The 18,138-nt window shown below is 48.3% G+C and overlaps 1 protein-coding gene across 4 annotated transcripts in view; it reads left to right on the forward strand.

Moving 5' to 3' along the window:
- The window catches only part of Ubr3 (Ubr3 ubiquitin ligase), a 167,232-nt gene that overhangs the window by 40,916 nt on the left and 108,178 nt on the right, over positions 1-18,138 (forward strand). For 3 of the 4 annotated variants that reach the window (XM_077698229.1, XM_077698228.1, XM_077698226.1), the window contains exons 2-6: positions 5,524-5,737; positions 8,390-8,544; positions 9,210-9,467; positions 12,434-12,567; positions 13,283-13,721. In XM_077698229.1, the coding sequence (XP_077554355.1) occupies positions 5,524-5,737; positions 8,390-8,544; positions 9,210-9,467; positions 12,434-12,567; positions 13,283-13,721 (1,200 nt within the window). The remainder of the gene's footprint in view (positions 1-5,523; positions 5,738-8,389; positions 8,545-9,209; positions 9,468-12,433; positions 12,568-13,282; positions 13,722-18,138) is intronic. The other variant, XM_077698227.1, reaches the window with a different exon arrangement.

Raw genomic sequence — 18,138 nt, forward strand, 5'->3', positions numbered from 1 at the left:
GCTCAAGCCTCTTTTCTTTTTCGGTACTAGATGTTTCGTCTCAATAGACATATGATAAGATGGGGGAACTTGGCAGAAAAAGTAGAGAAAAGCTGAGGAATTTTGTGAATTGGCGCTCGTAGGTATGGGAGAGCAGCTGTGCGAGCAAAGCAGCAGACCGACAACAATAGGGCAAAGGGACGAGCTGGGCTGTTCTTTTGGAGAAAGAAGGTGGCATTGTTGGAGTTGTTTGACTACTTTTTTTTTTTGAGTCAGCTGGAAGCAGTGGTTGGCCTGGAAGGAAGAGGCCAATTGTACACCAACCCACTGTGATACATTTCAGTTGTTCTTACAGTGCTCGCGCTGGTCTCGACATGTGGCAGTGGTCTAGCTGATTTTTGTTTGGTTGGTATTTGTTTTAAGGGAAGTTGTTGACCAAAGTTTGAGAAACATGTAGATGCTGAACTGTTTTTTTTTTTTTTTTTTTTTTTTCAAATCTGTGTACTAGCAAAAAGTCGCACAGTCCATGTTGTTTATCACTGACTGAAAGGAGGAGTTTGGCAGCAGTAGTAGTAGTAACTTTTATTGAGAGAAGAAGAGTGGCCTTGTGGGGCCGTCGCTGGAGTGTGGCCTTATTCGTAGGCCCCAACCTTGGCCAGCACCTCCTGCCCACGGGCCGCTAGGTCCGTGTGGACATTACTGAAGGGGCTGGACCAAAGGATTTATCTTTGCTTTTTGGGGTTGAGGGGGGTATGGGTAGTTGTGGTGTTGGTGTCTTTAGTGCTGTGCATTCCGATATTATATGTCTTAAGGTTCCTGCCATTGTGGTACAAAAAGGGCATGTGTCCGAGTATTGTTGGGGATAAAATTTATGCAGTAGCATCGGGTGTGCTAAGGATCCCGCTTGTATTCTAATGAATATAGACTGATCCCTGCGGTTAAGGGTGTGATGTGGCTCTGGCAGTTTCTGTCTTTGTTTTTCTATACATCGTGACGATGTCTTTGTAAATGGTGACGGGTGTTGGTAAGTCTTCCCCCGCTCCTTCCTGTACCCGGCAGGACATCTCTTGGGCGTAATAGTCAGCATGTCGTTGCCGACAAGCGTGGAATGTGCGGGTGCCTAGACTAACTCTCTCTGTCTGTGTCCGGTGTTGTTCTGTGCTTTGTTAGAATTCTTGCTGCCTCGGAGGAAATCACCCCCCTGCGGTAGCCTGTGTAGGCCCTTTTGCTGTCCGTGACTACGTGCGAGACTCCGGGTTGGGATAGTGCCAAGGCGGTTGCCACTTCCTCGGCAGTGGTGGTGTTCGTGGTTTTCACAGATGCCGTGGCAATGAGTCTGTCCCGTGTCGTTACGAGTATGGAGGCCCTGCTGCAGCCTTTGGTCAGAGCCGTGTCAGCATATATGACGTTGCCCAGATGTGTTTCCAGGGCTTGGGCATGCTCCTCTCTTCTGGCATTGTCTTCTCCAGGTGCCATGTTACGGGAGAGGGGTTTTGTAGTGATCTTGGCCCGCCATTGTTCCAGAACCCGATCCATTGCCTGCTTTGGCTCTGGTTTCCATCCAATCTTTCTTAGGACTTCTCTGCCGTGTTTAGTCTTACTTAGGTGCACTCTTCGGTTCGAAAGGTGTGCCTCCACGAGTTTGTCCACGGTATTATGGACTCCCATCTCATACAGTCGTTTTGTTGATGTGTATACGGGCAGTCCGAGGGCTTGTTTGGTTGCCTTTCTCACAATATTGTTAAGCTTTTCCTTCTGTGCTCTTGATAGGTTCAAGTATGGTGCCGAGTATGTGATCCTTATGATCACGAAGGCCTGTACAAGGCGTAGTGCGTCGTTTTGTTTAATTCCTCTGTTCTTCTTTGCCACGCGCCGCAGCATTTCCAAGACTTGAGCGGACGTTAAGCTGATCTTGTTCACGGCTGCGTCTGCCTTCCCGTCGTTCCTGAGAATAAGGCCTAGGATCCGGCATTGTCGGGTGGGCCGATCTTCCAAAAATTGGTGTCCAGTGGTGCCGAAACACTTGCCGAACAACCTTTGACACTCTGTTTGGTCTCAAAATCAAAATTTCTGCACGAAACTTGACATTAGACCGGGAGCCAATGCAACGCACATCCGATCGCCTTGGCCGCTCGCAGCGCCCCCAGCAGTTTGGCAGGAAACTGTCGTGATGGGGATGGTGGTGCATCTTGATATGTGTAAGCAATGGGCAAACAGTTTGACAGAAGTGAGATTTGCAAGATAGCTGTGGAGTGGCACAACTTTTCAATGCAGCAGTTCAATGCTTTATGGCACTGGGCGCTGTGCCTTTGTTGCCAAAATGCGTATCAAACAGGATGAAGTTCTGATGGAGGGACCTGAAGTGTATTGACAGACGAATATTGAGTGCAGAACACTTCAGGGGCTCGCCTTGTCGTCATAGCTCGTTGTAACGGTCGATGTCAAACGACTGCCGGAATCAGGCGGTGCCGCGAGATAACGGACCCAAGTTGAGCCCGGCGTTTCGTCGTAGGGAAACGCACAGAAGCTTCGAAAGCCAAGCGGTTTATATATTCATAAGCATTCGAAACTCGTGAACCGCTGCCGCTTGTCATACATCTCCCCGTTGTTTAGCGCAAAGGAAACTGCAGGTACATTTGAGGCAAAATATACGTAATTAACCACCAGCACCTGTGTTCATTTCATTTGGGTTGGTTTTCACGATAGTAAGTGAAAAAAAGTGGCAGTGCAACGCTGGAGGAAAAGCAAGCGCAGAAGGAACAGAACTCCTGCTGGTGCTGTTTCAGGCAGGGGGTGTGTGAGCACTGCGGAGGAGGGAAATTTGAATTGCATTGGGTGGTAGCAGTGAGCAGATTACGGCGCTACAGCCTATTATGGCAATTCACTACTCTGCACTTCCGACTGCTTTTACGTTGAATGGAACAGCTTTTCTTTTTTTTCTTTTTCCGGAGGGTATGTCGTTAGAAGTTCATAAGATAAGACAGCATCGTTGTGGCTTACTAGGCAACATAGTAAATTGGGCGAGTTGGTGGAAATTCATCTCTTAGAACAGTGCAAACACACACGACTGAAGAAAGGAAAGACTCGCCAGCTCTTGCGTGGCTTGCCTTTCCTCTGTTCGTGTGTGTTTGCACTGTTTTACGAGATTCTTACTGTGCCTCAGGAACTCGTAAATGGCGGCAGCCGTGAGATACGTGCGAACTGCCAATGGAGAGGCACCAGAAGAGGCCCAACTGGCGTTCCTCATGCACTTTGATGCAATCGTGGCTACGCTCCAAGTCGAGGCGTCCATAAACTTAAAGGGGTACTGACGCAAAATTTTGAAGGCGAGATAACTTCGGAGATAGATTGGTGTGAACACATATATATCATCTGCAAAATACCAGTGGCGAATACAGCCTAGAACATATTTAAAATCAATTTTAAAGTGTGCAAAACGCAAACGAGCAGCCAGCAGAGGACCACGCGCAATCGACATCCCGTGGATATTGTGTAAATAAACAACATCCACACACGTCACGAGTTTGTGTTTGCCGCTTCCGCACTGCCAGCGTTTTTCGCCGGCTCGCCGCTCCAATCGGAGGGCCGGAGGGCAGAGCTTCTGCTCTCGAGAACGAACGACCCGATGATTGGCGGCGAAGGCGCCGTGATTTCGTCGGCTCATCGCGCAGCTGGCCGCGACCAAAGTTCTACAGCGATTCCAGGCACTCTGTTTCTATTAATTTTTATTTACATTGGATGCGAAAACGCGCTGGAGACACGAAAAGCCCACTGAGCGAGCCGCACGGTCGCTGTGCAGGCGGCGGCCACGGCCGCGTTGGCCCAGGCCGGCCCAGGTAGCTAGAGTGATAGCTTGTTACCGCTGCCAACTCCCAACCATGGCAGCTTATATGAGAAAGGAGTTAGTGATGCGATGGCGGGTTGGATTAAAAAATTCCCCGCATTTCCCCGAGGGGAAGAATGTGAAAGTGCGAATGCACGAGTTGAATTTGCGCGGTTCGGTAATGTTCGCGAAAGAGAGATCACACACACACACACAACTACAAAGAAAGAAAGATGCATTTATTCACAGACACCTATTTGTGTTGTCGTTGTACTTGATTGCTAGAGCGGATCTCAGCTTTGAAATTTCGTGTCAGTACTCCTTTAAGCGGGTGCATTAGCCCTTCTCACGCCCGATTCTTGGCCAATCCCCCACGTGGGTATGTGCCATGTCAGCGGCCAGGCTGCGCGCGCCCATCTCCACGTGCGCGGACATCGCCGGTGGACGCAGGTTCAGGGTCGCTTAAGAAGTGCATTGCACTTAAAATTGTCATCTGCACCGCTTACGAGAGCGGCAATCGAATATCCGCCGCAGTGCTAAGCTGAACACATCTGTAGGCGGACCTGTAGGCAGACCGGCCGGCTGCTCCCAGCGCGTCTTGCCACCCACTGTCTCGAGCGTCGCGCGTCATTCTTTAGCTGCGGTAGCATTTGCACTCGCAGCGCCTGCGTCACGTCCACGGTCGCTTTTTAGTTAAGCGGCTCACGAGATCAGTACGTGGGGGCATTAGCAGAAACTGCCGGCAATGCGGATTCGACAGTGCTACGGCGGCTCTGCTCTGTGATATCCCTCCGACGGTCACAAGGTCAGCTTTGTTCACACAAAATCCACAAAATCCATCGTTTCGCGGCACTCGCTGAAACCGAAACTGCGACTGGCCGCATTGAAAATGCCTCTAATTAAACAACCGTGGCACGCTGAAGCAAATGAGGTTTCTACAGGTTATAAGTGGGTGACTAGCTACTTATCGCAACAAAAAAAAAAGATGCAAAATTTTTGTGTCAGTGCCCCTTGAAACTACACTGAAAACACATTCTATCTAAAGGCTGTGTGCTTCACGTATTATCATCACTCTTCTTATGCTCGCGGCTCTTCAAAAAGTGATGTTTATAATAAATTTTTGTGTCTATTTTATGGGCTGTGCAAGTTGAATGTACACTGGTTCAGGGCGTAATTCAGTCAGCGTGTCTTAGAGGCTTGCTTCACTGGTTGTAGAGGCTGTTATAGTGTGCAACGTGATATGTATGCCTGGCTTCTACAATGTACATTTATTTGCATTTTGCACTTGCGTAAGAATTTGCTGCACCATTGGATCTTGCTCGATGTACCAGCAAAAAGGCCAAAAAGTAGAATAATTTTTAGGAGCTGTGCGGCTAGGAAAGCTTCTCATTAATCTCGTTTGCGTTGCTAGTATAAATTTTTAGTTTTATTTAGTTTGTACTTAGTTTGAAGTTTATTTATTTAAACAAAAAAAAATAAACACAATGTACACATATATATGCACATATATACATACATTTGTACATGCAAAGGATAAACCTGTTTTGAAATACAATAGTTCCATGCAGCAAATGGACGTAGACGCGTGGCATTCTTTCGCAAGTGTCGGAACGCCTCAAGCATGGAAATGCCCCCATTCCTCACAAAGGATAGATCCTGACCCTCTGTGTGAGCCCAAGGGCGTTCGCCAACCCTTCCTGCACCCTCCTGTTGTTGTGCAGTGCGGCGGTACGACAACGCCACCACGTGTGGCCTGGTGTGGACAGCCAACTTCGTGGCCTACCGTTGCCGCACGTGCGGCATCTCGCCGTGCATGTCGCTGTGTGCCGACTGCTTCCAGCAGGGCAACCACCAGGGCCACGACTTCAACATGTTCCGCAGCCAGGCCGGGGGCGCCTGCGACTGCGGCGACGCCAGCGTCATGCGCGAGGACGGGTGAGCGTTGCGTGATGGTCGATCGTGTCGGGTTGGGGGGGTGGCGTCTGTTGTCTGTGGCCAAAGGGGTTTATTGGCATACTGCATGCGTCTTATTGGCCATGGAGTGCTATCCTCAAGGTTTAATAATTTGAGGACGGTTAAATGGCCTATGGGAGATTTAAAAGTGTTGTGCACCATTGCTAAATGTCGTAAGGCAGCTGTGCAAAAGGAGAAAACTCCGTGATTTCTTCTCTGGAAACAATGGGAAGACGAGGGAAGGCACTTGCGGGAGAAGCGAAAGTTGAGAAAACAGCGTTTTTTGTGCGTGCGTGTGTGCAGTTGGTATTTCTGGGCCGTTAAAAACACTGAACTCCCCTAGCCAAGATTTCTTGCTGGAGCAGTTTGCAACGAAAAGGGAAGCTGGAGGGTAATGGCAAAGCTCATGTAAAAAAAAAACAACACAGATAGTACTTTAATTAATGTGCAATGCGGTTCAAGAAACGCTGCTTTATGGGGTTCATTTTGCATTCTGTGGGTGTTTCTGCAATGCTGCAAAAGTCTCGAGACATGCAACGAGTAGCATACTTAAGAAGCAGTTGAAAAAGTGTGGTCTCTAACCTGAAATATGGTCTCTAACTTGTGGTCTCCAATGCTGAAACTGTATCTGCCAATTATGCTTTCTAGTCCTCACACTATTATCACCAGTTTCTTAAAAATCACTTTTGCTTTCTAGACGAAAGGCTAATTGTCTGCCCGTGGTTATTTGCTGTCAAAAATTGCTATTAAAAATGATTATATTATTTCCTGTGAATGATTACACACAGTGCTATATGTGCAGTTGGCCACTGCTAATGACGCAGGATAGCTTTTTTGAGTTTCAATTCAAAATAAAAAAAATCCTGCAGAAATTCAGAGAATTACCTACTAATGCGTAGCATTCTTATGCCGGCGGTCTTGAGTGTGAGTTTTTTCCTGTGAAATTTTGGTGTTTTCTAAATACTGTTCGACCAGTTATCTCCAATTACGCTATTATTACAATTACAGGGGAAACTTTCTCGAAATCTTCAATATTGTGGAAATGCCATGCGTTGTATGTTTTTACATTTTCCGTAATTTTTTAATATTTTTGTTATTGTTTAGTTTTCCAAAATTTCGCTTGACAAAATGTTGTCATTTACGTTATTCTAACGATTGCATTTGGAACTTTTCCGAAATCTGCAATATTGTGGGAATGCAGGGCATTGCACGATTCACCATTTTCCGTAATTATTTTATATTTTTCTTATTTTTTTAGTTCTTCAAAATTTCGTTCATTCAATTATCTCCATTCACGCAATTATTACGATTACAGGTAAAACTTTCGCGAAATCTACATTATTGTGGAAATGCCATGCGGTATACGTTTTGACATTTTCCGTAATTTTTTATATTTTTATTTTTTATTTTTTCGAAATTTCGTTCGACCAATTATCTCCATTTTTGTTATTCTAACGATTACATTTGGAGCTTTCGTGAAATCGGCATTTTTGCGGAAATGCAGGGCGTTACACGCTCCTGGCTGGGGGGGTACTCTGCAAAGATTGCTACACATTAATATTTGTATGCAGTGAATGAGACGGAGCAGTTTAAATTTCAATTAAGCCGTGGCACATACGGGATTCGAACCTTTTGTCCTTTTCTGACATATTTCAGGGTGCACCACCGCAATTACTCTAAGTAACCGCTCGGCGGGAGCTTGCAGCAGTACCTCGCAGGAAATGGCAGCTTGTGGATTCTGCAAGTTGTGAACACTCAGTCTTCTGTAGCTTCGTGCAGCGCACTCTCATTTAAAGCGCCACTGTTTGAAAGATTTGGAAAATGCTCGCATGGCTTTATGTCTTCTGCTGTGCTTGTTCAGCTGATCTTTTCTATTATGGCCTGTATTTCGCTGTAGGGATGAAGATGTAGGTTGCTGGACAACTGGGAAAGAGGGTACAAATTGCATTAGGTACCAGCGATGGCTTGCCTCGAGGAACATGCACCGTGATCGCCACCATTGATTATGTGCATGCAGTTCCTCTGAACGAAGACTGCTCTTCTAATTGGAGCATACTGCCGACGATTCAGCGCAGGTCTTGTCCTGCCTCTAAAAATTGTGCTGCTACATTTTCCGGAGTTCTTGGTTTCGTGAAGCGGCTAACAAAAAGCCGTTGGAGCACCCTGTTAGCCGCTGTGACCGCTAAGTGCAGTGCAATGAGAATCGGTATTTCTTTTAGGCTTATTCCTTTTCTCGTGTTGGGCCTTGAAAAGGGAAGCTTTTTACTTGGTAAAAAGGACTCGCGAACAAACTTTCGCACTGAGGGCACCAAAGGTGCCAGATCTGCACACAAGCTTTTCCGTGTTTTCTCCAGCCTGCGGTGGCAGCTCACCGGCTACAATGCTACGAAAAAGTTCAGCACCCCAACCAGCAAGTCCGTGCAGAAAGCAACGCAGCCTCCACCCGATCAGGACACTCCCTGTATTTTAGTTCACTCTTACAGATGGTAAACGGAGTAGGGGAAGAGCCAGAATTTGATGGAGAGATGATCTAAGAATGATGAAGGGGGTGATGATGATAATGGTTGTCATGCTGGCAATGAATGACAACATCTATCCGTGAATGGGCCGTGGGGTCACGGGTCATGCGCCCAGGTTCTGCCACCGGCACGGCCCCAAGGCCCAGGTGGGCAAGCCCCCGGCGCCCCCTGACCTTCTGTGCGTGGCTGAGTCCATGATGCCCCGGGTAATCCTGCGGCTGGTGCAGCACCTGCGCCAGCACAGCGACAGCATCGACGCTGGTGAGGAGGGTACGCCCCAGGGAGACTCCCTGTCGCCGCTGCTTTTCTTTGTTTCGTGCGTACATTTTTGTGTGTAAAGGGGCTTAAAAAGACTTCGTTAAGTGGATAGTGGAGTGTTTATTAAAGTCAGGAAGGCGTGGAGAAAGCACGTGGGAGTTGTTTCGAGTGTTGCTCTTAAAAGGGTTCCTGTTGGAACTTGTATGGCTGAAACAAATGAAGAGGAGCTTTAATAAATTAGGTGACATTTGGAATTATTCGTGCGGGTCGTCATTAATGCACTTTAATTGTGGCACACATGCAACAAAAACATACCGAAGGAGAGAAGTGAGTTGGCAAATAGGGGCACCGTCTGTATGATGGTGTAGTGATGAACTGTTTGTGCAGTTTACATGGGGGCTGCAAACCTGGTTAAACAAAGAACTCTCAGGTTACTTGGTGAGTACAGAAGAAATGTGGGGAAATGCTGGGGAATTTTCTGCATTTTTAAATTTTACTCGGGAAAACTAAAAGTTTTGCTATGGAATGCATTGCCTAGCAAACGCCCCATGGAAACACCCTATGCAAACACTCTATGCAGTTTCTGTTCGGCGCACTGTTTTTGCGTACGATGCCCCCTTTTTTAGCCAGAAGGAGCCCTCAAGGCTGCGAACTGTGGCCCCTGCTGTTCATTTCAGGGAGTGTGGGCCAGAAAGCGGTGCAGGAGGCAGACGCCTTCCTGACTATGCTGCACCAGCTGAGCGAGATGGGTGCCGTCATGCGGCAGGTGATGACCCACGCACTCACCAACCCCCTGGGCTACCGCACGCTTACCTGCGCGGCTGCCTTGGACGTGGAAGACAAGGCGATGGCAACCTTCCTGCGCCACAACGCCGAGTGCTACGAGGAGGCCAAGCGCAACCTCCGCAACTGGGAGTGCCCTCCCGAGTACAATGGTGAGACGTCACTGAGGAGAGGTCTCGAGTCTGGCATAGGCAAGCGAGGACGGTGTAGAGACAGGGAACAGTCTGGAAGGCATTTTTTTCATGCTCTTTTGAAGTGGGCCTGTACAAACGTGTAATGGCAGATACTTTTGGTTTGCCTTGCACTGAGTTGCTACAGACAGTGGTCACTGCAAAAGGTGGGTGGACAAAAAGCAGTAACTAAATTTTTATGAAACTATTGGCAGTTTTCTATCTCTGAAAGGGGTTTGGGCAGAGTGCAACAGCTCCTCCAAAAAAGGGAAAGTGATCATGCGCACAGATGCTTCAGCTTTTCTGGCTTTGGTATCTTCTGATCCACCTGGTGTTAAATGCAGGAAATAAACAAGAAACGTTTTAAAATTTTAGGCGTGGGCTGTGTCTACATCAAAATGGCGAGTACAGTTTTGTTTATGTAAGCAATCAAACACAGAATAACCAGGGGGGATGGAAAGACATTTGATACTTCACTTGCTTTGCACCAAATGTTTTCATGAAAAGGTACACAGACTGAACAGAGCAACATCCTTGGGAGACACACGTTACTGTTTCTAAAATCAGGTGTCTCAGTGTTTTGTTGCTTGCGCTTGCTTGCAGGGCATTTAGGGGGGGCTCTGTTAGCCAAGTCATTGCCGTGATTTATGGAACTTGCTCGATTTACAAGTGCCTGCCGCAACATATGTATTTCTACACTGCACTTGCAGCTTCAGCCCACTGGCGTGAGCGTTTGCTGCTTTGTGCAAGCTCGGCACTCAATTGCTGGCACGCCAATGCCCGTGGCAGGCAAAACAACCCAACTCCCAAAAACTCCATTAAGTGAGCGGCTAGTTCTCAGGCCACGACCTTTTCGCTATTGGGTAGGCAGCAAAGCTGTGGACATCATGCAAAGTGGACGTAGTGTGGCTGAAATTCGCAATGTTGGTTTAGGTATAGGTTAGCGCTATCATTGCTGGCAAGCTGCTCTGTTTTGTGATGCCGCTTGAGCGTCTTGGTGAACAGTGGCCAGAACGGACAACTCAGCTGGCCTAGTTCGTGCCACAGATTCTTGGACGGTCCACGGCAAGAGCCCCAGTGCTCCTGCCAGCTAGTGTGCAAGGCTATGACACTGCTTTGATGTCATACCATTGGTCACTCCCCAAAAGTAGCAGGGAAAGCGGTTCAGTAGTCTGAAGCGTACAGTAGCCCTGTGCAGCAATTTTACATGCCCATCTTTTAGCCAAGACACGGTGCATGCAACTCGCCAGAGATCCAACATCATTCTTGTTTGGCTGGCGCTCTTTGGCCTAGTAGCCCTTGTGCCACCATCATCGTCATCTTAAGCGTACACTGACTTGTACGTGTTGATTTCTTTAAAAGTTTGGAGGGAAAGGGCATGTGTCTTCGGACTGACAGGGTGCAACTCCCGCTTCTGTTGCAGTCTCTGAGTACAAGATGTTCAAAGGTGAGCCGGCCTCCAGCGGTGGCAGGGGCGCACGCAGTGCTACTAGTACTTGCATGGCCAAAAAGCTTGACCGTGGCGCTTGCCAGCATTCTCCCCCGCTTGGGCTCCCACCCGACTAGCTGGAACTCTTGGGCCTGCATATAGTGCTGCTACCCTCCCTGGACTACCAAACGTGGGGACGACGAACCGCTGTAGTGCGGAACATTTTTCAGTTGGCTTTGGTCGCACCAGCAAGTCAGTGCTTTGTCTTGACAGTCCAGCCGAGTAATTGGACCATGTTTAAAGATAGTAAAGAGTGTATGAACTTCTTTCATCGTATTGACCAGGCCAAATACACGAGTGGTCCTCAAACACCAATATACTCGACACGGATGCAAATGCAAAAGCGTAATTGCCTATTCAGTGAAAAAGCTGGTGTTGGCGTTAGGGTTTGGGGCAGCAAAACACCTCAGGAAGTGTTCCGTAGCGCAAGGTGTTCCGCAGCACAGGGTTAAACTCGGCAGTAGCGACCACACCTGTACAGTGCAGGTGAAGGGCGCGGGACGATGCAGCCAAACGAGCGAACAAACAAACAGCGAAGTTCACCACAGTCGTCACCTCTCCCATCACACGGTGGTAGGAACGAGTGTGCGCTTTCGAATGGTTTCGATCTGCGTCCAATGGGTGCACAGACAGATCGCAGAGCAAAGCATCTGTCCTTCAATGATGCCAGGTAGGAAGCGGGGTTGTCTCGGGCATTCATCTGGACATTCACCCTTGCGCATCCAGATCCCATAAAATGTGCGTAGGTGTCCTCATGCCTTCACATATACCGAACTCATGTGGAAGTTACATGATACTACGCGCATTTGGGACCACAAATATCGGTATCAAGTACCAAGTTCTTGTAAAAAGCAATCTCTCCATACTGATTAAGGCGGACTTCTGGGCAAGTTGGTATTCCATTGCAAGACTGTTCGAAGCGCAAAACATAAACTAGGGACGTTGTTTTATCGTTGTTTTATCGTATTCAGATTTTATCATGCGTGTATTGGGTGTGCGTGGCGTGACCTCAAGAATGTACCGGTGTGCGCACGATTTTTGTGTATATATATGCCTTCTTTTCTTAATAAATCTTAGTTGGAAGTAGCGCGTGTCCCTGTGCCCTCTTGTCGTCCCTAGTTTATTTTTTGCGCTTCGAACGGTCTTGCACTCCATACTTTCAGACTTTTCGAAGGCATGCTTCCCCACAGGGCACTTGTGAGTAGTTGTGGCATGACGAGCGTTTGCTGCGATTCTCACAGGATTTTGCCGGACAGTGTATTGACGGTGAAAGCGAAACGTTTGACTAGCTTGGGGGGCCGGTCAACCCCCCTGATAATTTAGTGTAGACGAGCCTGCTGCTTCTGTGTTGCCTGGCACAGGGTGGCCTTGGTTTTTGCCTGCGCTGCAGACGCCCTGTGACTGCCGAGCGGCACCGCGCCCCTCACTCTTGTTGCCTCTTGGTCTGTCCTTGTCGCAGAGATCGCCTCGCTGCAGCCCGTGCTGGTCCACAACAGCTTCCTGGAGGAGCTGGTCTTCTGGATGGTCAAGTTTGAGTTCCCCCAGAAGCTGGTCTGCTTCCTGCTCAACATGCTGCCGGACAACAACTACAAGGTGGGGCCCCCCTCTCCTCTGGCTCTCTCTTTCGCTGGCTGCTGCTTGATGCTGCGGCCAGCCTGGGCGTTGTGGGGAACAGCGACACCGGGCTCGTGTGATGGCATCACTAACACGAGTGCAGCTGTTATGTGACCTAAGGTTGTACATAATACAGAAACTTATTCATCGCACATTATTTGAAATTGTGTAGGTGTTTAACCAGTTCGCAGCACAGGGGAATTAAAGCCTTCCGTTAAAGGCTTAGAACTTAGCCTTCGATACAACTACGGACATAAGTGCTGATTCATACGCCTTACTGGTCTTGCTTGTCTTTTGTTTTTCTGTGTTGTTTTTTTAGTCTTGCAACTGAACCTGTGTATTCGGTATTAGTTCTCTTATTTGCCCTTTTTTTTTGGTTAGTTGTGCTGACTGATGCATGTTTGTCACTGTAATTTCTTGATTGCGGTTGTGTTTATCTTATAATTACTCACTGTCTCCCCTATATGTATTTGGCTCACCTCCTTTGTGTAATGCCTAATAAATGAAGTGAAGTGAAACTTGGGACACTTGCGTGTTTCGGTGTTTTCTTCTTCTGGTGTTGGAAGCATTAGTGTAGTGCCTGTCATCATGTAGGTGGAAAGATCAGCATCTCTCGCTCTCCCTGATGCTTCCAGCACTTTAATATAGCAGTTCGTCGAAGCCGAGACAAACTGCTCCCCCCGCCTCCTCGCAGGAGGCCTTCACGCAGACCTTCGTGCAGCACTACAGCCGCATCAGCCACATGCTGACGCAGTCGTCGGACTCGGAGACCCTGTCCAACCGGGTGGTGCACGTGAGCGTGCAGCTCTTCTCCAACGAGGCCCTGTCGCTGCGCATGACGCGCCGCGAGCACCTGCTGCACGTCATGGTGATCAGCCTGCGCGCCATGATGATCTACATCGTGCACCCGAGTGCCCTGCGGTCGGCCGGCTGGCCCAGCGAGAGCAGCGGCCTGGGCAAGCGCAACTTCCACTACGTGCTCAACTGCGGCCACCGCATCGCCAAGGACCACTGCTACTGGCCCCTGGTGAGCGACCTCAACAACATCCTCACCCACCGGCCCGTCGCCATGGAGTTCCTCAACGACGCCCGCCTCCTGGACATGTGGTTCTCCCTGCTCTCCATGTTCCAGGGTGCGTCGCTTGCCCCGCTCCTTTTCCTCTTCCGCTCTCTTCCCCTCTGCACCCGCGGTGCCTTATTAATTGAGGGGGCTGTGAAAGCGAAGGGCAAACTTTCTTAGTTTGAAGGTACACTACTAGCCCCTGGTAAATCACTGAGCTCCAATCCAGCCACAAATGATGTTCTTTTACCGAAAAAAAATTCAAGAAAAAATGGCCGCATCTCCACTCCATGGATGATGGCGAGGGTGCAGAGTACGGGGACTCAAAATGACATCCAAGTTGCACCCCGACCGTCATTCGATGTTATGCACACGGACACGGACGGACATTGTGTGGTCCTAAGGTACTCTGCACCTAAAATATTGGCTCCGATCCTCGCTGTGAAGGTGGTTGGACTGCGGAGGTGTGAACGACACTTGCAACGATTACCCACACGGCGTCGCTTGAATTCACACACATGGCTCTGCAAAGAGTGAAGCTAGAGACTCTGCCAGCCGTTATCTGGGATTCGCGGGGGCGGTGTCCCAAGTGCAGCAGCGTCGGCAGAAAGAAAACTGAGAGGAGTGTCTTTCGAAGGGGGAGGAGGAGGGTGGCACGCATTGCTATGGTGTCATCTCTCTCACTGCCTCCCCCTCAATCTTGGCTCGTGCGCCGCCATCAAAAAGCACCCTCCCCCTCCTCAGGCGCTGAATCCAAACCACCGTCTGTCTCCCCGTCTCCACGTGTGGGTGTAGCTTAATTGGCAAGATGACAGACTCTCACTTTGCTTCTGTTCAGGCCCAAATTCTACCCCTGGCGGTGCCAGTAGTTTGTTTGTGTCGCCTGGGTGGAGCCAGTAGCCAATAGAAGCCTGGGATGTTTCTTTGTGTAGCCAGTAGTAGCCGGGGAGTTTTCTGCTGATGTGGACACAAAAATTTCCTTGGCTGATTAGAGGTATACTGCATCGCAGTAATATGGAAAAATTTTCAAATTTCCCGCTACAGTGACGCGAAATGGGTAGGAATGACATAATGTGGGCCAGCACTAAAAATGTTATCTTCAGTGTGTTTGTTGCACATCCACGTTTAAGGGTTGTGATTAAGCGGAAGTAGAGGCCCTATTACAATTTCCCAGTCATGTTTCTTGGCACTGGCTTTGGTCGGCGGGTGCCAGTTGCACAAACAAGGTTCTGTGGCATAGAGAAACCGCCAGAAAGTCGTTGGAGGGTCGCGCTTCGTGTGTTTTTTTTAATATCTCGATTATTTGTGTGAAGTTAGCGATGAAATTGGTATCAATGTTATTGAGACGATGCAGTGTTTTTAATGGAGCAAGCTTTATTTCGTCTTCGTGGCTCCCTTAGTTAAGTAAGGCCTCCACAGGTCACATCCTAGTGTGTTGGAGAAAAGACGCCATTGCTAGCATACTTTCATGCTAATGTGTACTAGAGGGAAATGTGGCACCACCGTCTAGGCGAGCTGTGCTGCAGCAAGCCTGCCATCATGGACCAGGTAGTAAGAACGTCCCGTGTGTCCTTGGTGTGGGCCACGGACAGGCTGAAACATTGCCTGTGGCTGCAAAAAGCAACAATGTTATTGTAAACTGTTATTTAACATTGTTTAATTATTAGAGATATATGGCTCTCCAAGAGATTTATTCGCTGGGCATCATTCACAAGCTTCATACAAGGCAAACCGGCCAAAAAATTTGTTATTTTTTGTTGATTTTGTCTTAGGTGTGAAAAGAGGCCATGTGGCTAGCCAAGGCAAGTACGAGAGGAACGTTGCTAGGTGTTATGGCAGCGCCCACGATGGAGCACAATTGCAGCAACAGCTGTCCTTCTGGTACATATTAGTACGAAACTCCGTGATTGCCAGTGCCTAGCCATGCACAGCCATGCTATCCTGTACCACGACCAGCTGCATTGGTGGTGACCTGCAGTTAGCGCCTATGGGAACCAGTGCGCCAAAGGATGCTAGGTGGGGACAGTGCATGCCATCAGGTGGCACTGAATTCAATCCTCAACTTCATCAGCTTCGCTTCGTCCACAGCGGTGTTTGTGTCTGCCGGCACAGAGTGCAGCTGTTGTACCAATCAGCACCGACTACTACTGATTAGTACCTTTGTGGCAATCAGTAGCTCCAATGTACAGGTCAGGCCAGATTTGGCCCTTAGCTGTACGAACACCCAAAACTACGCTGGTATCATATTGTCTGTTTGAATATCGTGTTTTATTCTTGACAATTTTTTTTCTTTCAAAGTTTCCAAAACATCATAACTTTGGCTTATTTAAGGATAACAAACTTCGGTTGTGCATACAGTTCTGTCTTTCTGCTTGCACAAGGGCTTCAGGAATTTAGCTCCAAAAGGGCCATTTTGTGTGTGGCAGTAACACAATTTTTTTTGCATGAAAAAAAAGAAAAACAAAAAAATTACCGTACTTACCCGATTCTAACGTACCACCGATTCTAACGCGTTACCGATTCTAACGCGCACCCGATTTTTCTGGCAAGAAAACCGAAAAAACTTGCACCTCCGATTATAACGCGCACGGAACTTTGTGACCCAGAAAAACGAATGCGAGAGAAACGGGCGATTTATTTCCCCAAGTAATCTCGCTCATCTTACTCCTCGTGCTCTCCGAGAGCTCCTTGCTGCTTTCCGCTGACTACAACACCTCGTCCTTGGTGCCGTCAAGCGCGTTTGCGATGCCACACTTCTAAACGAATGTTCAACCATAATCGATGGGATCGTGGCTCACGCTTTGCACGCCCATCTCGCGAGCTTCTCCATAGGCGCATGCTTCAGCCGACCGTTCGTTTGGAATGCGTGAGAGCCGCTCGTAAGCCCCTCGTGGAAGCGGCACACTGTCGTTGCCGCTGCTGCCATTGCTGTTATCAAGCGCGGAAGTTGAACAATTTGACGATTTGTGTGAACGCCGATAGAAAAGCCTAGGCCATGCCTAGGTGCCTAAGCTTCCTGTGTCCGAAAAATCGTCGCTAAAAGCTTTGGCGCCATCATGAGATGGCGATGGCAATGGGTGGGACGAAATTTCCGCTGTTTCGGCAGTTTCGGTTTTGTATCCGATTCTAACGCGCATGCGATTTATTTTTCGGCCTGTTTTTCCGGAAAAAAAGTGCGCGTTAGAATCGTGTAAGTGCGGTATTCTCGCCTTCAGAATGAGCACTTGAGGCTCCAACTCCTCCAACAACTGTGGCACCTTCACTAGAATAAGAGCCTCAGGTGTAACACTCCTTGAAGGTGGCTTACAGGCCCCATGAGTCTACCCCTGGCACGACGCCAGTGGTAAGAACCACAGTTATTGCAAGGGTATCTCCTTCAGCTTATGCTCGCATGTCGTATCATCAGGAAACGCAAAAAAACCTTTTCCTTGTGGCTGCTGGTCTTGCTCACTGGTACGCGATTACAAACCATCGCGTACTGTAATATTTTTTCTGAAACTGTGGTAAAAAAAGAAACTAATCTAAACACTCAAATCAAGCCTAAGCATATGAGTATGCTCCCTGGTGAATTGGCAAAGACTAAGTACATCACCCGCTAAACGAATGAAACAACTATTGCAGACCATGTCTTAGTTGTATCTAATGCCGCTGCACTGACTAGCACTGCATTTGATCCTCACTTTTCACGAACGGAGATAGCTGAATAAGAGCGATTCATTGTCTCTAAAGCCAGTCTTGTCCTTTATTTATGGAGCATCCACTCATTCCTTTCGGTGTCAAGACCTGCCCAGTTGTCTTGTGCGACGAGGAAAAATAGTAGCTAGTAGGTCGGTCTGGTTTGTTCGACCATGTCGTTGTTTTGATGGGATGGTTCTAAAATGGACTGTGCTCTGAGATATGGGCCAAATTTTGCAGTTTCTGATTTTGTCTGTGAGTTGACTGCGCGGATCACTCTGCTTGAATGCTCCTCTGACCTGTGTTCTTGCAATAGTTTGTCGGAGCACACAAATTCACTTCACTAAACGTTATTGAGTATGAGAATTTCGGGTCATCCCTGGCTTGGTGACAATAGTATCATCAAGAACAAACTAAGCAAGCACAAATGTGCAAAGGAAATGCATAGCTAGTTATTTCCGCTAGTTGCACATGCAAAAATATTGCCGCAAACTATGCTTTGGATTTGGTTATTTGTACTGTTTTTACCGCCCAGCTGCGCCAGGCTGTGTTATCTGTGTCCCAAGTGAAGCGCGTATTCCATTCTTTCTTTCTTATGCCGCACGGGTTATCTCATTTGATTGGGAGAATGTTTTGCCCTAACATCGCTAGCCTAGAATAGTCTTTTTAGATGCGACGGCATCTCATTCACTCTCCTTGTCCCTCCATACGGCGTTGTTGTCCGTCCACACCCCTCCCCCATTCTCCTTGCCACGCGAGCTGCGCTCTCCGCCGCTCACCCCCTCTCCTCTCCGATAGCGAACACTCTCTCGCGA

The sequence above is a fragment of the Haemaphysalis longicornis genome, unplaced genomic scaffold, assembly GCF_048455015.1.
Source record: "Haemaphysalis longicornis isolate Haplotype H1 unplaced genomic scaffold, Haemaphysalis longicornis Haplotype H1 scaffold_2, whole genome shotgun sequence".
Classification (NCBI taxonomy): domain Eukaryota; kingdom Metazoa; phylum Arthropoda; class Arachnida; order Ixodida; family Ixodidae; genus Haemaphysalis; species Haemaphysalis longicornis.